Source organism: Panthera tigris, chromosome B2, assembly GCF_018350195.1.
Source record: "Panthera tigris isolate Pti1 chromosome B2, P.tigris_Pti1_mat1.1, whole genome shotgun sequence".
Lineage (NCBI taxonomy): Eukaryota > Metazoa > Chordata > Mammalia > Carnivora > Felidae > Panthera > Panthera tigris.
This window is the reverse complement of record NC_056664.1, coordinates 71686321-71707776: the sequence shown is the minus strand read 5'-3', so window position 1 is coordinate 71707776 and position 21456 is coordinate 71686321. Positions and strand designations below refer to the sequence as shown.

At 36.7% G+C, this 21456-nt stretch overlaps 1 protein-coding gene across 4 annotated transcripts in view; it reads right to left on the bottom strand.

The window, feature by feature from the left end:
• Positions 1 to 21456, bottom strand: part of BCKDHB (branched chain keto acid dehydrogenase E1 subunit beta) — a 219254-nt gene that overhangs the window by 137432 nt on the left and 60366 nt on the right. For all 4 annotated transcript variants that reach the window (XR_006217727.1, XM_042986716.1, XM_042986714.1 and 1 more), the window contains exons 4-8: positions 18101 to 18234; positions 17704 to 17859; positions 15008 to 15116; positions 2269 to 2366; positions 124 to 234 (exon numbers count right to left, since the gene is read on the bottom strand). Coding sequence is in view for 3 of the 4 variants with exons in the window: in XM_042986716.1 (XP_042842650.1) it covers positions 124 to 234; positions 2269 to 2366; positions 15008 to 15116; positions 17704 to 17859; positions 18101 to 18234 (608 nt within the window). In the remaining variant the exon portion in view is untranslated. The remainder of the gene's footprint in view (positions 1 to 123; positions 235 to 2268; positions 2367 to 15007; positions 15117 to 17703; positions 17860 to 18100; positions 18235 to 21456) is intronic.

The window sequence follows — 21456 nt, the reverse complement described above, 5'->3', positions numbered from 1 at the left end:
TTAAAGTTTTCAATCAGGTGAAAGTGCTCATGAAGCTCAAAATTTCAAAACAACTCTGCAAACTGCCAGTAAATATTCCCCAAGAGTTTAAAGAAATGACACCCTATCAAACTGTATTCATACCTTGCAAACTGTATCCATGTCCCAAGGTAGTATGGTCTTCAGATCAATGACTTCACAAGACACTCCAAGCTTTTCTTGAGCCATGGAAGCCACCTCTCGCATGACATGAACCTGAAATAAAAACAGCAGAGAATAACTAGAGATTGAGACCTGAAAAACTAACTGAATTCTGATATCATTAATAGAAACAGTGTTTAAAGTCAGAGAAACTGATTTTCATGAAGAATTAAACATCTTAGACATGTTGAACCCCATATTCTACCAAAATAATCAAACACAGATGTCTAGAAAACAGTTGGAAAGATGTTCTCAAAGAAAAGGAGAGCAGTCATTGATAGAGACATTGATTCTAAAGATATCAGCATACAGAAGGTAAAGTCACAGGAGTAGGTTGAGTTTCTAGAGAGGGCATGAGGAAGGAGAAGTAAAGAGCAGATTGTGGAACCCTGTAGATGACCAACATTTAAGGGGAAAATGGAGAAGAAGGAGCTCACTTTAAAAAAAGAAAGAAAGAAAGAAAGAAAACAACAACAACAACAAAAAAAAAAACACGAAGAAAACTCAGGAGACAATATCTCCCAGAAACTAAAGAAGAAAGTGTTTCATAAAAACAGCAGCCAGTATCATACACCATAGCAATATGGGATAAGGGTTGGATTTAATCATCAGAAAATTAGGAATGTTAGCAGAAATAATTGTAGTAAATTAGTGGGAACAGAACTCATAGGTGCAAGAACATAAGGAAGTTAAGGAATTAAATATAGGTAGTAGAAAATGGTTGTTCAAGTTTAGTGATAAAAGAAAGGAGGAGATGTACTGGTATTTAAGGGAAAAGCAGGGTAGAGAAAAGGTATTTTTTAGATAGAGAAGAAATACACACCTTTTTAAATTTTTTGCAATGTTTACTTATTTTTGAGACAGAGAGAGACAGAGCACAAGCAGGGGAAGGGCAGAAAGAGAGGGAGACACAGAATCCAAAGCAGGCTCCAGGTTCCGAGCTGTCAGCACAGAGCCCGATGCGGGGGCTTGAACTCATGAACTGTGAGATCATGACCTGAGCCGAAGCTGGACACTTAACCGACTGAGCCACCCAGGCGCCCCTAAGAAATATACACCTTGTTAATAAAAGGGACGTGGAAAGAAGAAACTGAAGATGCAAAAGAGAGAAGGGACTAGCTGGTAAGTTACAGACCTGGAGAAGGTAAAAGAGAATATAATCTGAAAGATTTGTAGAGGTAGGTATAAAAACCAGACACCTCTTCTTTTGAGTACAAAGAGAAAGAAGAAAGGAGTGGCAGCAGACATGGAAGGTATGAGGAAAAAGCAAGTTATAGGACATAGTATCCAATACACTAACTTCCCTATTACAAAGAGAGGCAAGGATGCATGCTGCGTGAAAGGGATACAGATACAAGATTTTCCCACTGGAGGTAAGAAACCAGGAGGACTGGCTCTCCAAGCCAAACATCGAGTGGAGAGGAGAGTAGGAGGTTGTGGTATTATAAATGATTTCTATTATTTTCGTTATTTAACGTTGCACCAAATTTTCTAAAAATAAGTATTTCCTTTACACAGAAGAAAGAAAAATGGACCATTTCTTTAAAAGAAGGAGAGAGAAAAGTCAAAGATAGAAGTCTATGGCCAGAGGAGCAAAGAGTCCCGAGTTTCAAAGTCTGGAGGCAGGGCAGCATGACAAGCACTGGGAAAATGGAGACAGATCAGAATTGAGGCTCGCTGGAACAGAGGAAGGTATAGAACTCGGACGCTGGATCACTAGATGTCCCACGTGGCCAGCTACATAATCACATGAGATGGCAGCAGATGTGATGAAAAAGGCACCAGGTCAAGTGCAGAAGCCAGAGTGAGTGATGTATAATATGTGCCTCAAAAGAAACAGTTTTGAATGAATCCATTTGCATAAACTCAACAGATTTTAATGGCTTTACCACATTCATATATATTTTAATATAACTGAATAGGCACCTCACTTTCAACCAGAAATCAATACCAAATACAGATGTAGCACAAGCAAGACTAAAATTTGAGACAGAAGAAAAACACTTTAAATTTTTATAGTATCAGGATTAAAAATGAGAGCTTCCAAGCACAATATGGACATTATTGGTTCTTATAAATGTTACTGACCTGAGTGCCCCAGGCAACTAGAGTAACATCACTCCCTTCCTGTATGACTTCAGCCTGGGACAGGGGGATGTGGTATGGTTCTACAGGAACCTGTTCAACTGAATATGTAATGGGGGAAAAAAATAAAAAGTTATTTTTTTTTCATGTGGCATTTGTGCATAAGAGAATATAAGAATTTCATTGTGGCAAAGCTTTATTTTACTCTTCCCCCAAATTCCCTAAGTTATTTAAAACAGAAATAGCATTTATTATATGGCTCCATGACATCACTACACATATGAAAAAGTACAATGTAAATGTATAAAATATATTAGCTATCCTGTAACAGAAGAAGGACTTTGGATAAAAACTAATCAAATCTTACTTAAAGTTAGGGCTTTGGTCAACAATGTGTCAATATATGTGTCAACTGTAATAAATATGCCATACTAATAGGAGACGTTAATAATACAGAAAACTGCATGTGGTGTATATGGGAACTCTCCTGTACTATCTCCATACCTTTTCTGTAAATCTAAAACCATTCTAAAAAAAATTTTAACATGTCTGCTAAAACTTGATCAGACTGAAATAAGTTCTCAGACAAGTTTTCTATCAAGAAGCAAATTTATGGAGGTTTGAAAAATGAAACATACATAGTAGGGCCAAATATTTAAGCATATTTTATTTTTGCGCCTTACATCTATGAACACTTCATCCACTATGGCAGCCGACAACACCCTAATTTTCAGAGCTGAATCCTGTAGATCTCGAAGAGATATGCTAAAGCAGCTCTACCGGGCTAAAGGAAGCATAAGCCACTGGTATCCCAGAGAAAACTATTTCATGATTATTTCTGCCCAACCAAACACAAGCAATATAGAGTTGACTGAATTCCAGAGGAAATCATGAGGTGAATTTTTAAATGAAATTGAGTAGGAAGTTGATGGAATTGCCCCATTAGGCTAGGAAGCCCTCTTGAATTCCATGTGAGAGCAGTGAAACAGCAGAAGTGGTGGGGAAAAATAGTTCCCTTTTGTTGACTTTCCCCATAATCTTTTATCATTGTTGTTTTAATCTTTTTTTTTTTTTAAATTCAAAGAACAAAGAAGAGTAAAAAAAAAAAAAGGTTCCCTCTGAGCCCCAGTTAGTTCTTCCAACTCCACTGCCCAGAAGTAATCAATACCAACAACTTTCTGGGTGTCTGCAGGGACAGCTTTCATTCTTTCTGTCATCCACGCTTCTTAATCCTCTTCCTAAATTGGGGAAATGCCCCATCTGATGAGGCAAGGCACTTTGTCCACTACAGAAGTAAGGTCCACATATGCACTTTCCCAGCTTCCCTTGCAGCTAGGGCACAACATGTGGGCTCTGCCAATCAAAGGCAGACTCTGAAATGGAAGCTGATGAAATGGAAGCAAGTACCCAGAACTCATCCTAGAGTATGGGTAACAGTGGAGGCAGATCCAGCATTCAGATTCAGTGGTGTCAATATTCAAGACTGCAGTTCCACATCCACCAATAGGTGCCGGGGCATCTTTGCAAAACCAGTTATGCGGTGGAATTTTGGGTATTGCTTTAGACATATGGCCTCTAAGCCTGGCTCTTAGGCACTGCAAAGATATCTCAGCTATCCATTATCCTTCAATAAATCTTTTCTGCTTTTATATTGGCCAGAGTTGATCTCGGCTTGAAAGTGAAGAACCATGACTGATTCAGTGTCTTTTCAGATATTTATAATAGTCAAGTATGCACACTTATCAACACATGTGAATCTTTTTTTCCACATATAGAATCACATTGTACACCCTGTTCAGAAGTCTTCTATCATCTCACTATTTTTTCACATGGCAACATATCTTGGCCATGTTTTCATGTCAAAAATATAGATTTTACTTATAAATGATTTTTTAAAAACTACCAAATTTAGGGGCTCTGTGCTGACAGCTCAGGGCCTGGATCCTGCTTCAGATTCTGTGTCTCCACCTGTCTCTGCCCCTCCCCCACTTGTGCTCTGTCTCTCGCTATCAAAAATAAATAAATGTAAAAATAAATAAATAAATAAATAAATAAATAAATAAATACTATCAAATTTAATGGTACTATTCTCAGTGATACAGAAAGTTTTTTCTTTTCTTTTTTTTTATATTTCCAATCCAATAACATTTCTATAATCAATGCCAGAGAAAGAAATGAATATTTTTAAAATCACCAACACATTTAAACTATACACTAAAATCCACAAAACTACTCAAAGCAGATGACAAGTAAGCTAACTAACAAACATGAGACACAAGCTGTGTTAGAAAACTCATAAGCAGGGACGCCTGGATGGCTCACTTGGTTAAGCATCTAACTTTGGCTCACAGTTCGTGAGTTCAAGCCCCTGCATGGGGCTCTGTGCTGACAGCTCAGAGCCTGGAGCCTGCTTCAGATTCTGTGTCTACCCCTCTCTCTGCCTCTCCCCTGCTCATGCTCTGTCCATCTCTCTCAAAAATAAATAAGCGTTAAAATTTTTTTTTAAACTCATAAGAATTAAAAGCATTTCTTTAAAAGTTCTTGTGTAGCACACAAATTATGTTGAGCCAGATACTTCCATCCACACCAGGAGTAAGCAAGTCAATTTTTATAAACAATATTTTACTGGAGTACAGCCACATCCATTCATTTATATATTATCTATGGTTGTTTTTAACCTACAACAGCAGAATTGAGTAGTTACAAAAGATAGCATGGCCTATTGGCTAAAATTCTTACTACCTCTTCCTTTATAGAAAAAGTTTGCCAACCTCAATTCTAAACAGTGCTTTCAGAGGTTAATTCCAGCCCATTTATTGACAGCTTAAATCCAGTATTTGATGGACAGATGAACCAACAGATATATGGCTGGATAAAGGAACACACAGAAGGAAGACAAACATTCAACTGGAGTAGTATATTCTACTTAGCAGTTCTCAGTTGCTAAACCAAAGTGATGGTAGTTTGCTGATGATATCCAGCAAACCTGTGAAAGGTAGCACCATAGGCTCTTTGTCATCATCAAGTCGTCTTTCCTAGGGCAGCAAGATCTGCATACCAATAGACAAGGCTTGAAGCCAGTACACACACCGTCTTTTCAGTGAGTCAGTGGCTGTCATTCAAGAGTCCCGTCTTTCCCGCCTTTTATATCAGTTGCCAGCTGATTAGCAAATCCCTGGAACGCACAATTCTAATGGCTGGCACACTAAAAGAAGTGGGTTAGCATCTTGGCCCACTTCCTCTGAGAAATTGCCAGTGAGTGACTAACTGCTTCATTGTATTAAATAAATTACCCAGCATAAAAAGACCTCATTACTTTAACACTTAATTAAGGAATGAGATGGCAAACAAGGCATTGTTCTCCATCAACAAAATCGTGCAGGGAATTATATTCAAGAAGAGTCTCATATTAATAACAACCAAAAAATCTACTAGAGTCACATAAATTTAATCCTGAGAGCCAGAGAATAAGAATACAATTTTAATATGTTTGTTTATTTAAACGTGGCACACAGGTCACTTAGAGGGTAAGCCGTAACTCACAAGTACCTTAGCTACCCCAATGTAAAAGATACTTACTCCAAGAGAAGCTTATTATTACAAATAAGCATTCTTGCATTCCTACTCCATGACTATGTGATTTTTGAAAGAGAACAGGTAAGAGGAGTTACAGCAGAAAACTTCAAGAACTGAAGAGCCCCTATACAGTCATATTACAGAATCCTGTTTTCATAGCAGTGGGACCAAATGAGACCATTCCATTTCACCAAATGCTGATTACATTCAAATCGTAGCACTAATGAATATTCCAGACAAACCCTTCAATATCAGATATATATTAACACAAATGTGTGACCCAGAAAAATAAGAACTCTAAAACCAAAATTAAAAAATGCAATTTTTTGCTCAAATATCAGATTTTTAAAACATACATTGTAAATTCCATATATATGTTTCCTTTGTAATTGCAAATGCACTTACAGTCACATTACATATATACTTACAGATTCATGGCATGAATTAGCTCATGCCCGCCCTAATTTTTTTTCTCATCCTCCTACTTTTTTCCTTCTAATTTTCTTGTAATTTGTTTTGTCATCTTAAACACATTTTTAAAATAAGGCTGTATATAAATGTATATACTATGTATTATATATTTTTATTCATTTAATAGTTATTGTATAGCCAATATATACAGGTATCACACAGCGTACTGGAATATGAAATTAAAAGAGGCAGTCCCTGTCTTTGACAAGCACATACTCAACTGGGAGGTATGAAGATGGGAAGACACAATCAGCAAACAAAAACAAGAGACAGTGGTAGGGATAAATTGCCCTAGGAATACAGAGGGAAGCAACAACCTGGTTGTAAGAATCAAGGAAGCGGTACCACCATGGAGGGCACAATTGACAGGGGTCTTGGAGATGATGAGAAAATACAGAGGGAATTCTATGTAGAAAGCAAAGATGTGTACAAAGAAATGGAGGTGTGAAGTTGTGTGTGTGTGTGTGTGTATGTGTGTGTGTGTGTGTGTGCATCTACAAACACCAGTCAACATACATTTATGTGCTGTTTCAGGTAAAGGGGAAAGCTTTAAATTATATACCAAAGTCCCCAGGAAAACCTTTTCAGTTCCTTCTGGCTTCATATATTAATAACACATGCAGAAAGTGTCTGCAAGAAATAATAACTCACTCTTAATGATGCAAGTTTCCCTGTGAGGCACAATATTACCATTACAGAGATAATAGGGTCATTTCTCTGCCCTGGCACTAATCTGCAGTAATGCTAGTTTCCTCACAAATGTGAAAGTCAGTAGGGCTTTATTCATGTTGCATTATACATGATGCAGTGATAAAACATAAATGTTCTTCTTAAAAAGAAACAGAGTATATTTCTAAAATGTTACTTCAATGCTGCCTGATTACTAACAACATATTGGAAATCTTCATACCTGAGAAAGTCTACCGAATTTGTCAGAATTTACACTCTAATGGGAGAGGGTGGGAAAATTCACCCAACCAAGAACCCAATTGCCAACCCTGTCTGTGCATCTAACTAAATTGGTGATCTCTTAGAAAGCATTGTAGCACTTTTATGCCCCAGTATCCCATCTGTTAACTGTGGAAAGCAGCATTTGTCTGTCGACCGTGTCATAAGGACAGAATGAGGACATATTCAGTTAATCACTGTGGTCATCCTTTCAGTTCTTAGGAAGAAGACAGTTTTACATTTGAAATAATTCAATGTCATTGTTATAGTCATTAAAACTATAAATTTTTCATTCTAGGAATGGTTATTCTTACTACTATTATCATTTGCTGTATAAAACTGATATTTAACCATCAACCAGTATCTCTGTATTATAATTATTATTTTTCCAAATAATCTTTCAGGTGAGGCTACTTATGATCACACTTTTAACAGTTTTCACTTCCATACCAACAACTCCTCCTAACACTGATGTTAAAGATAAGAAAATATATGAACAAGAAATCTAAGTGAATTTTTTTGGTATAATTGTAGTAATTATAGTAATTACTATAGTAATTATCATAATTGTAGTAATTACTTTTAAATTATTCCCCAATTTTCCCATCATCTCTTCACCTCAAAATACTGAAAATCTAAAGATTAACAGTCTATATGAGTAAGACCAAATCAATATACTGTTACCAATATTATTTGTCAGTATGAGCTGTCCTTATAACAGTTGTTATAATATTACTATCTAATTAAAAGACAAAATTAACTTTTAATAAAAAATAATTAAGTACTAAACTTTTCATACTATTTTAACCGGTGGTGATTATTGGGAACATGTGTGGACAGCATAGACTGATACAGTAAGTCTCAATATCAAGGGAATAAGCCAGAGAAGTCTCTTAGAAGGGACAGTGATTGAAGATCACAGCCACATGATAACATAGGTCTTCACACCATGAGCATGTCAAGGTCTTATGGAGAACTAGAGTAAAAGGATTGCAGAAAAGTGAGAAAGCAGATGAACTAGAGCAAATAGAGAAAACCACAAAAAAAGATCCTGAAGAATGAATATAATCAGATGCACAAAAGCAAAAGGTTGGCATTCTAAGCAGTAGGGTAGTATATACAAATAACAGAAAAGTCAAAACAAGCAAGCTGAGAACACCATCATGTGTTATCACAACGTGATACTCTGAGAAGGGCACAGCATCACTTCAGGGGTATCCTTGCCCAAATATCTACATAACCTGAACTTAATCATGAAGAAACATCAGACATACTGATTGAAGGACATTCTACCAAATGTGAAGGTCATAACAGACAAAAAAGACAAAAGAATGGTCTATCCCAAAACAAAGGAGACTAAGGAGACAACAATAAGTGGAGACTCTGGAGACGCCTGGGTGGCTCAGTCCCTTAAGCACCTGACTTTGACTCAGGTCACGTGATCTCACAAATAGTTAGATCTGTGCTGTGAGTGAGTTTAGAGCTGCACTGACAGTGCAGAGCATGCTTTAGATTCTGGGGCTCAATCCTACAACAGTGAGATCATGACCTGAGCCAAAACCAAGAGTCATACACTCAACCAACTGAGCTGCCCAGGCACCCCGAAAACATAATCTTAATAAATTATTGCTGGGGTGCCTGGGTGGCTCAGATGTTTAAGCATCCCACTGGATTTTGGCTCAGGTCATGATCTCGTGGTTCGTGAGTCTGAGCCCCATGTTGGGCTCTGCACTGCCAGGGCAGAACCTGCTTAGGATTCTCTCTCTTCCTCTCTCTGCCCCTCCCCAACTCGTGCTTGCTCTCTTTCTCAAAATAAATAAATAAACACTTTAAATAAATAAATAAATAAATAAATAAATAAATGTTATTTTCCCTGAAACCAATCAAGATTTAAATCTAGATTTCTCATTGACCTCTAGCAATTCACCCTCATTTTCTCAAATTAAATTTTTAGACATTAAGTGGGCCTTATATTCAATAAAGCAAATATTCTTTAAACTCTCCACATACATATCACCCTTTGTTGGTCTCTGTGTGTTGTGCTGTGTCACTCCTTCATATCTTTCTTTTTCTTTCATATAAATCCCCTCATATCAAATTATGGATTAAAACTACCTAATTATGAAGGACTCCAGGCATACTTACACAGCCAGAAACTATGATTTGTAGTCTAGTGGCTTAAGTCAAATATCATTTACTTAATAGTCACTTCATAATCCCGAGTTATATTCAATGTTAGAGATAAAAAAGATAAATTAGGTAGAATCCATAAATTCAAATACAACACTGACAGATGCTAAAAAGTATTGATAAAATTAATACATATTTCAAGTTATTAAAAAAATTTTTCCAGCTGCAATTTTTATAAGCCTGACCACTTTATTTCTATCTGTGAAAAGTATGTGAAAATTACTAAATATAACCCTAGTGGTCTTAAAAATTTAGTGCTTACTATCTAACTTGTAAGTATAAGTAATTTATACATCTTTAACTTTTTGTTCAATGCACACTCACATACATTAAACATGAAAACTCCTAAAGAGCTTTTTGTGTGCCTTGTATTCCTAATTTAAAATTCTTTAGATCAGCTATGAAAATATCAACTAAAAACACCCCATCTGCTAATCAACAGTTCAGTTTTGGCTTGTTAATATTACTGTCTGTATGCTATGTCATTGACAACTATGTTCACATGGTGAGGTTTAACTGGAAATTTTATATTTTAACTTTCTTCATAAAGAACACTGTTTATCACACGTAAGTCCATATTTTACTTTTAGACATCTGCCTTTGCACACATTTTGAGAAACATATTAAGAACTGCCTATAATCAAAAGTAGAAGACTGGTTTGATTTAACATGATACAATGCACATCCAACTAGCTAGCATATGTCGTAAATAATCCTAAATAATCTGTAAGAGTCCCTGAAGGATTAAAAATGTCCTAGAGTGGCCATGATATGACTGCCGACCCAGAAATTATTCTTCCCCACCTTCTTGCGAAAACTGAATTGCCCAACCAACAGATCCTAAACCACAAGATCAATCTCTCCCTCTTCACAAAACCATTTTGGACCAGCTATTCCTGAAACTGGCTGAACGTTGGCTGGCCTCTCCTGCTAAAGCTCTCTGAAATCTTTACCTTTCTCTCTCTCCTTAATTCAAACACTCTTGAGTTGTGCTCATGGCTCAACAGGCTGCATAAAGTTTATGCTTAAGATCGTTCATATTAAAATAAGTCATTGGAGATTTTTAAATAATACAGAAACATCTTTTAGTACACGACATTTATCAAGTATTAATTATCAGATAAGCATGATAAATAATTTACATGCATTAATATATTTAATCAAATGATACTAGGAAAGAAAAGTTTTATACTACTAAGTTTAAAAATCCAAGGAATAAATACATTATACAAAGATATAAATGACCAACATTTACTCAAGAATAAGTAGTAGTCCAACAACCATAAAAGATACTCAAAAGAAAGTCAAAGATGTGTCCCCAAACTCGCAAGAACCAGATAGTTTTACAAGCAAATTATATTAAACCTTATAGAACAGATCATTCCTAGTTATTCAGTCCAGTCTGGAGCACAGAAAAAGCAAGCATGTCAGTTCATCCTGTAAGACTGGAACAACTTTGATTCTGAAACCAGACTTGGGTAACTTCTGATTCTGAATGAATGATGAACTATAGACCAATTTGACACATAAATATATGCTTATATTCATATATGTAAATAGAGAAAACTATGGTCCAATTTTACATATGAACATAAAGCTCTTTTTAAAAAATCTTCAATTGAATCCAGCAATATGCTGAAAGAGCAATGCATTGATAAAGTAGAATTTATCCCAGGAATACAAGAATTGAAACATCAGAAAATAGGTTAATGAAATATACCCTCATCAAGAGATCAAAGAAGAGAAACCAGATAATCATCTCATCAGATATCTAGAAAGAATTTGGTAAAATTCAACACCGTGGAGAGGCACCTAGATGGCCTTGTCGGTAGAACGTCCAATTCTTGATTTTCGCTCAGGGTTTGGGAGATTGAGTCCCATGTTGGGCTCTGCACTGTCAGCATGGAGTCTGCTTGGGATTCTCTCTCTCCCTCTCTGCCTCTATTATTAGCTATAGAAGATAAGGTTTTCCACCTAGAAAGTCTAAGATACTTAACTAAAATATTACCAGGGAATTGGGAATGGTCTCCAAATGGAGTACTAACCTACAAAATCAATACCTTTTCTATATACCAGTAATAAAAACCTATTGGAAATATGTAATGGAAAAAAATATCCCAACCATACAGGCAAAAAAGACCCTAAGCATCTCAAAATAACTCTAACAACAAAGGTGTCAAACCTAATTACAGTATCTACACAATTTATCAGTGGACACAAAAGTTAGAATAAATAGAGATAACGTGTTCTTGGAAAAGAAGAATCATTACACTGAAGATGCAAAAAGAAGAAATAGAATGCTTTAATGTTTTCTGCTTACTTAAACAAAGACTTTAAAACTAAAAATATAATTAAAAGACTAAAAACTAAAACTATAATTTAGAAATAACAGGTTAAACGCTGCTCTCAATGACATCTAGTCTGTGGGCACAGATACTATGATGACATTTCCAAGAGGGTAACAAACTGTTGAGACCAGTTATTTCAAGATGAACTTCTAACAAAGAAGACTAACATTTTTCATGATGACAGAATACAGAAAAAAGATGTCTTAAAAAAATACAAGAACAAGCAAAATTCTGATATACAAGAGAATAAAAATGCAAGACTTTTATTCTTAGTATTCTCAAGTTAAATGTCCTAGCAAACATTTCCAGCTTTCATTCTTAGCTTTCAGGCCATAAACAGGTAAACTGTTTGTCTCCCCACAGGACCTGTGTCAATATACGTTATCCTTCTAGTTTTTCCACTGCATTTAGAGACGTGCAGTGTCTGGCTTTAGTCATTTATTACTCAGGGCTTAATCAATGAATATATGGGACTTTTCAAAAACAAGAATGGAATTAAGAAACATAGGTTTTATAATTTAAACAATAAAGAACATAGGCTTGTAATTTCTTCCTTCTATGCATGTGCATGTGTGTGTGTTTGTGTGTATAAAACATATATGCATATAAATAAAAGAGATGTTTACTTCAACATGGTTTAGAATAAGCACAATTTACAAATAACTCAAAGTTCCATAATAGGAGAAAGAATAAAATTCCTTTGAGTGTGCCATAATTTATGAACTAAAAATCAGCTAAATCATTGAAATTGTATACATTGAAATATATCCAAAATAAATTACCATATTGGTAAGTAAAGCAAATTACAGAATAGTTATAATATGTTATTTTTATTATATGTTTATATATGCTCTATACATTCACAGATTTGTATAAATGTAAACACATGGAAAAAGACTCAAAAAGTAAGTTACAGAACAATGTCTATAGTATGATCTTATATAACTGTTTATATGTAAATGTGTTCTATAAATTCACATATGCAGGCAAATAAAAATGCACACAAAAATGTCTGAGAAAAGCTGTTGGGGGTAGGGAAAAGGAACTTTCACTTTCTGTTGATGCTTGAAATTTTTACAGAAGACATTAGTTTTATAACTTGCATTTCTAATAAGCTCCCAGGATGCTTATGCTGCTGACCCAAGGATCAACTCTAGAGAACATCCATATAAAGATTTTGATGGCTAGCTTTTTTCCTCGCCTACTCTCTTCTGCAGAGAAGTTCTGTAGCTGTGAAAGAACTTGTGTTTTTCTGTTTACTGAGCCCCTAGAGGTCAAGAAAAGATTCAGAGTTCAAGTCCTTGAAATGGCACATAATCAATCACTGGGAAACTTCTGAAAAACTTTTGAGCCCCATTCCTCATCAGGGTCTTTCATAATCTCTTCTAGGGCCCAGGCCAAAAAAAAAAATTTCTCAAGCTCTTTCTCTTAGCTGGAATCCTGTCACATTAAACATTTCCCTTACGAATCTTGGTTTCAAAATTTGCAGCAAAATGAATATTACTTTTCCAAGTTTCTTATTCACTCCATTCATTAAATATGTACTGAAAAAATCTGCATTCGTTGATTGGCTTGAACAGTTGGTTGGCCTTACAAGTATAATACCCATAGAGTATCCACAGTAATCAGCAATCAAAGAGTTATTCAGTGTGATGCCATCAGTGTTTTCCTATCCACCTCAAGACTTTAAATTCTTATGCTATTTTTAATTCCATAATGAGATATAGATCACAACAGAGTTCCTAAAAACTGAAAAGATTCCATTTAAAATATGTTTACCTTAAGAGCACTGGAACTCTGAAACATTTCCAGTGAAGGTATAAAATGACATGACCACTTTGAAAAACTCTTCAGTAGATTCTTACAAAGTTAAATCTACATCTACCTTGTGACACACCAATTTCATTCCTGGTGTATTACCCAATACACCAGGGTGTCTGGGTATACTCATACCCATGAGTATGACTCATTTACATGAGCCCTCAAAACGTGTAACTTATCTCTGGGGACAGAATCAGCAACTGGCTAAGTTTGGTGCAAAGAGAATAGATTGGCAAGGAAGAGGCAGAAGGAGCTTCCTAGAGTAATGAAACTTTTCTAGATTTTGTTTTCACAATCTTTACCTGGATTTCTAAGAATGTCAAAAAATCTACCAAACTGAACACTTAATATCTGTGTACTTTATTGTATGCAAATCATATCACGATAAAAAATGTTAGGCCTAACTATTCAAGAAAAAGAAATATTTGCCAAAGCAATGTCCTTTGAATTCAAAATAAAATATACCTCTTTGTCATTTGCTTAAGATCAGGTTTAAAAAAGTAAAGCTGGTAACTGGGTCTTTGTCATTTGCTTACAGTTAGGTTTAAAAATATATACTTTAGGGGCGCCTGGGTGGCTCAGTCGGTTGAGCGTCCGACTTCGGCTCAGGTCATGGTCTCGCAGTTCGTGAGTTCGAGCCCCGTGTTGGGCTCTGTGCTGACAGCTCAGAGCCTGGAGCCTACTTCACATTCTGTGTCTCCCTCTCTTTCTGCCCCTTCCCTGCTCATGCTGTGTCTCTCTCTGTCTCAAAAATAAACATTAAAAAAATAAATAAAAAATAAAAAAAATAAAAATATATACTTTAGACAGAATAGTTTGATATTTAAAATTTCCATTATAGCTGATAAGTAATTTCCATTATAGCTGACAGATGAGTGTTTACAGGATTATGATTTTGAACTTAAGGAAATGTAACTGAACATCTCAGTTTGCCTTAGACAGTCATTCCAGTGTTGACCTGATGTCACAGCATTAACAGTGCCCCTTTCACTACCAAATGTATTCTGATTTAGATAAAGACCTATAAAGACACTTTAGCTGGAAAGATATTAGATATTATTTGGCACCATGCGCTCATTCACTTTTCCATTCAACCTACATTTACTAGGCATCTACTATGTACCTAAATAAGTCCCTATATTCTTACTAACATTTCACATTGCTTCTTTGTTTCCACAATCAAAACATAAAACAGCTAGATGGATTTTCCCTAAAGTTAAAATAAAATATACAGTGAAAGACAAACTAAGTATAGAAGAGAGCAATCAGAACCTTCTATAAATAAGGAAAATATAAATCAAGCTTATAAAAAAGTTATAGTTTTTTTGAGCTATGTAAAACAAAATACATAAAGATATTCACAACTATCAAATAAAGGAAACCTTTACCTGCTGCCCTGTAAAGTATTTTAGGTTCAAAAAATATACAAGGATTTTTATCCTCTATGCATGACAAAAGAAGTCCTTTGGCCTGGAAAGGGCTTCTGGGTACAACCACCTGCAAAAACAGATTTTTAAAGACAATTTCAGTACAAAATGTAGCCCAGTAAACTCACTTATAAAGGGTTGATATTTCGGCAACTAATTGTTACTAATTATAGAAATCTTGTATTTTTAGCCTAATTCTCACTTATTATAAATTTTACATGTTGTCCCACCCCAAAAAAATTCCACCTGTTAAATGAGTATTTATCAGATGTTCACCATATTCTGGTAACTAAGATATTGTTCTTCTCTTAAAAATCTAAACTTGCAGGGCACCTGGGTGGCTCAGTCGGTTAAGCATCCGAATTTGGGCTCAGGTCATGATCTCACAGTTCATGAGCTGGAGCCCCGTGCTGGGCTCTGTGCTAACAGCTCAGAGCCTGAAGCCTGCTTTGGATTCTGAATCTCCCTCTCTCTCTGCCCCTCCCTGGCTCAGGCTCTGTCTCTCTCTCTCTCTCAAAAATAAATACTAAAAAAAATTTTTTTTAAAAAGCTACACTTGCAGACACATAATAAAAGGAAGCTGCAAGAAGCAAAGTAGTCAGTATCTTCTAATACTCTGCTGATACTTTCAAGTGTAACTCTTCTCTAATTTTAATATATGAAAATCTCCTCCTTTCCCATGAATAATAGGGTCTTCATTTCCTAAGTGGAAAATAATCCACTGAACTTTATGATCTGGGCAATTGAATGTCCAGTTACATTGCAAAGCTGAAAGAAAAGTGTGGATACTGCCCACTTCCAGTCGAGAGGAAAGGGCTCCAGGATCTTCTTGAGAAGGACTTTGACAAGGAAGAAGATGATACCAGCAGGTGGCACATGTGTTAAATGGGCCAAGCACTCAATGTGGATACTACTGTTCATAGCAACCCATGAGGAGGCTGCTATTATTTTCCTCAATTTAGAAAGAGAGAGACAAAGGATTAAAAGAAAGACCAAATAATCTGCTCAAAGTTATACTCTTTGCTACCCCAGGGATTCTCCCACAGTTTTGAAACCAGAGCCTGAGGTCTTACTACACCACTTTGTCCCCAATCACAAACTTATGTCTAGTTTTTAATGACTGTTCAACAACTGCATAAATACCAGTGTTACAGAGGAAGAGTTATTAAAAGAAATCTGAATTTATCTCAAAGACTCAATTAAGATTCCTTGAAACAAACTACATTTGGCTTTCAGAATCAATTTTACACTATTTTCAATAGAAGGATTCTGATTTGAAAAACTAGCACAGGGGCGCCTGGGTGGCTCAATGATTTCACAGTTTGTGAGATGAAGCCCCATGTCGGGCTCTGCGCTGACAATGTGGAGCCTGCTTGGGATTCTGTCTCTCTCCCTCTCTCTCTCTCTCTCTCTCAAAAAAATAAACATTTTAAAAGATAGCACAAATCTCACTATTTTCTGTAAAACAGAACACATTGCTTACCATAATACACAATGTCTTTATGTTCCTACTTTAGTTTCTCTTCGTCTGCTTTCTTCATGTGTTTTTAGCATTTTGTACTGTTTTCATTTGGTATTAAAAAGAAAAGAGAAAAGAGGGAAGCAAAGAAAGTAGGGATCGAGAAACAAAAATCTATTCTAAAAAATGCTGGGTAAGCATTTAAACTATAAATGTGAATGAATGTTCAGCTCGAGCACAAAAATACCTGTTACTTCAAATGTGGCTTCTGTCCCAACCTACCACTTCTAGCTTACATTGAAAAATTATGCAACCTCTACTCAATTGAAAAAACAAAAACAAAAAAAAAACCTTTGTGACTTTGCTCTGGTAGAAAAAATAAAAATAAAACAGACACATGTTTATAACCAATTCATGTTATCAAACTCACACACAGCCCTAGGTAGATATAGGAGTTTCTATCATGATTCCCTGGAAAGCTCTTGCAAACAGAAATCGAAAAGATCATGGAAAAAATTACGACATACTGGGGCACCTGGGTGGCTCAGGTCATGTATTCACGATTTGTGAGTTCGACCCCCACATTGGGCTCTGGGCTGTCAGCGCATAAAGCCTGCTCGGTATTCTATCTCCCTCTCTCTCTGCCCCTCCCCCACTTGCTCTTTCTATCTCTCTCAAAATAAATAAAAATAAACTTAAAGAAAAGAAGAGAGAGATGCTTCAACCTTGTTTGATCAAGTATTACCTTACCTGGACTGGAAAACACATCTGGATAATAAAGGTTTTTTCTTAGAATGAAGCAAAAGTCCTATCCCTCTGACTTTCAGGCAAATATGCATGCACTAAACAGATTTATTAAAATTAACCCAGAATCCCTTAAGTGAGAAAGGCCCATTAGAAAGAAACAGAGCTTTGAAAGAGGGGGAGGATAAACCAACTATGTTCATGGTGTTATTCTTTGAAGTCTGTGAAATTAATGTCAGGGTTAAGCCAGTGCTACTTCAATAAGAATATTCCATAAACCTGGGAATTGGGTAGCTGATCTAAAATAAATACTCTCTTTCTAAAAATAAAACAAAAATTCACATAAATTCCATAAATCCTGTTTGCTTTCCTCTAGATAAGCACATTAGTTAACGGAATGAACCAAAATGGAACTATCCAACAGAGATCAAATGTAGCACACAAATGAGGATACCTTGATTCCTGGGCAGTGAGCAAAAAAGGCTTCAGGACTCTGGGAATGATAAAGAGCCCCATGGCCGACGCAGCCCCAAGGGGCCCGGATGGTGAGGCTTCCACAATTAAAAAGATCTCCAGAGCGATAGCGGTACTTGGCAGCTTCATTAACAATCTGAGGGGGGAAGAGAGGAAGGACGGGTCATGAGGAGTCCTTTATTCCCATCCATATCCTTAACCATTTTATCAGATCTTTAAATATATACCCATAACAAAATAACTTGTAACACATTAGCTCTAAGACAACAACAAAAAAATTCCCAAGATTAGAGGTGGGAAAGTGGAGGCAAAACTTCAATACTTCCCCGAACTCTGTCTAGGAAATGTTCAATTATAGTAAAATGAAATCCTCCCACCTGATCAAAAGCAGGGAAAATGTAATCTGCAAACTGAATTTCCGCAATGGCAGTAGCCCCAGTGACTGCAATCCCAATTCCAAATCCAACGATTCCTTGTTCACACAATGGGGTGTTGAAAACTCTATCTTTTCCTAATAAAAAGAGTATGACAAATGAGAGTAATGTAATACACAATACAAGTGAAAATTCAGGGAGTAAATGGTGATGGAGAAAAAAAGCATAGAATAGGTGAAGGAAGTAGAAAATAACTACCAGGTGCCTAGATGACCCTGTCGTTAGGCACTGACTTTCTGACTTTGGATCAGGTCATGATCTCACACTTTGTGAGCTCAAGCCTCCCATTACATGAGCCCAAGCCCCACCTAGAGTAAAAACACTAGACACACTGTATCAGGTGCACCCCACTTCTCTCTCCCTCTCTCTCTTTCTCTCTCTCTCTCTCTCTGTCTGCCCCTTGCTCACTCGCACCTTCAAAGAAAGAAAGAAAGAAAGAGAGAGAGGGAGGGAGGGAAGGAGGGAGGGAGGAAGGAAGGAAGGAAGGAGAGAGAGAGAGATGCCTGGATGGATCATGACTTTGGCTCAGGTCATGATCTTGCGGTCTGTGGGTTCAAGCCCCACATTGGGCCCTGCGCTGACAGTTTGGAGCGTGGAGCCTGCTTCAGATTCTATGTCTCTGTCTCTCTCTGCCCCTCCGCTGCTCATGCTTTGTCTCTCTCAAAAATAAATAAATGTTAAAAAAAAAATTAGAAAGAAAGAAAAAAAAGAAAAAAGAAAAGAGAGAAAAGAACTAGCATGATGGCTAGTTTAAATGAAAACATAATTATATTAACTATAAGTAATCTTAGTGTTTCACTTGAAAGAAAGGTTGTCACTCTGGGACAAAAGAAAGCAAAACCCAACTACTTAAAAGAAAACACTGAAACAATACAGGTAACAGAAAAGTCCTAAGTAAAAAGGAAGAAAGAAAACAAACAATGAATATCCTAACCAAACAAGTTGGTGTCACCACAGAAATCACAGACAAAGTAGTCTTAAAGGGAAAAGGCATTACCAGAGATAAAGCCAGAAAATTCATACTATTAAAGGGGTCAAGTCACAAGGAGGACGTAATTCTAAAGTTATACTCATGAAACAACATGGGCTCCAAAAAAATAGGGAAAACTAACAGAATGAAAAGGAAAAATAGATAAATTCCCACTATGGCTGGAGATAGTACTGTATCCATCTCAGTAACGGACAGAAAAAGCCACCAAAATATAAGGCAGGACTAGGTAAGATTTGAATACAATTAGCAAATACGACCTGACATGAACAGGACACTGCACCTGACAGCCAAGAATACAAACCCTTTCTGAGTGAGCAGAACACTGACATTCATTGACCATAAACTGGGTTATAAATCCAACCTCAAGAAACTTTGAAGGAAGAAAATCATACAGGGTGTATTCCCTGAGCATGATGACATTAAGCTGGAAGTCAATAACAGAAAGAAATAGAAAATCCTATGTTAGAAGAAAAGTTTAAATATGTGTAAGTATTTGTGGCTCAAAGAAGAAATTATAAGGAAATTATAAAGCATTTTGAAATGAATGATAAAAACTATGTATCAACTCATTGAGGTTCTGAATTCAATAATGGTAGAGTAGCTTTTTTAAGTTTATTTATTTATTTTGAGAGAGAGAGAGAGAGAGAGAGAGAGAATGCACTCAAGTGGGGGAGGGACAGAGAGACAGGGAAAGAGAGAATCCTGAGCAAGTTCCACACTGCCGAACCCAATGCAGGGCTTGAACCCACGAACCGTGAGATCATGACCTGAGCTGAAACCAAGAGTCAGAAACTTAACCAACTGAGCCACCCAGGCGCCCCTAGAGTAGCTTTTTTCAGACTAATCCTCCCACATATATTATAAACTCTGGACAACATATAACAACTACTTAAAGGCATTGGAGAGCCAAAAAGCAGGCCTACACCAAAGAGGGCTTAACCTTTGAAAGAAAGGAAGAGCAGTGGACAAACAACATTTATAAGACTTGTCCCCTGAGGAGATTCCCCATTCTCTGTGACAGGGGACTACCAGAATTCAGACAAGACAGACTCAGTCTTTATTATCTCGAGATATCCGAGAACTGGGTCCAGGGCCACCACTGGCAGAACATTGAGGGACTAAGCCCCTACAAGAAGAACACTACATAGGAGCACCCCAAAGTCTGCACATAAACTCCGCTCAAATCTTTGGCTGACCTCTATGGCTGCAGAAGACTCCAAGAGTCCAGCAGATAACAGCTGGAAGTGCAAAGAGGTGAGCAGAGATTTGCTCTACCCACTAAGGAGAACACAGAGTTTGGAGTTTGAGACTCTTCAAATTAAAAAGCTTGATAAACACTTCAGGCTTTCCATTGAAACCACAAGGTACATGTTGCTAGTGTTCAATTCTCCTTTGAAATTTCACTACCTCTTGGCCAATATCAGCATTTCATGAAAAATCCTCATTTCAGGGAGCTGGGTGGACACAAGTAATGACGAGTCTGGCCAGGTAACCCAAAGTTTGTGGACAGATAAGGGATTCATATTTCAGTTCTGTAATCGAGGGATACCAGTTCTTCCTGGTGCACAGAATTCACTCTCAGCTCATTCATGCCTTCTGAATATGAACCATGAAGAGGGCAGGTGTTGGAAAACGCCAGGCAGACACATCCTGTAGTTTGCACTCTGAAAGCAGCTGCAGAGACTTCAAAGCATGATTCATACTCATCACAATCTGTGACTATCTTCTGAAATTGTGACCTCTATCGCTCATCAGTTCCCTATTTGACTGAGAAAAGCTTGATCATTTCTGAAAATCTGTAATTCCATTGAACTAAGAACAATTCATTAGTAGAAAATGAACAAAGATTCCAGGTGCCTCCAGTGGAATCCACATCCCTGGAATAACTGAGCCACCTTAACCAGATGCAGTGTTCTTATTTATTCCCTGCTGCTTCAAGTTCCCTGGATTCAGGTATTTTTCATCTCAGCAAATATAGCCTTTTTTTTTTTCTGCTAGAAGGTAGCAAAGTTGAGTTTCTCAGAACCATTACTCAAAAATATGCTTGGTCTGAGGAAACAGCTTAATTTAACAACAGCTACAATGACGTGAACTAAAATCTGTTCCTATTTTCTCCCAGAAAGGTAATGATTGAGGGTAAGAGCACAGAACACACATAAAATGCACAATACTGATGACTTCCTCTATGGGATAATGCAATTAACCTGATAAAAGGTTCATACACACAGTATCCCAATGGGTAAATTAATACATACAGGTATTGCACCATGAGCCAAGACAGATCTGATTTTCAGTTCTATCTCCACCA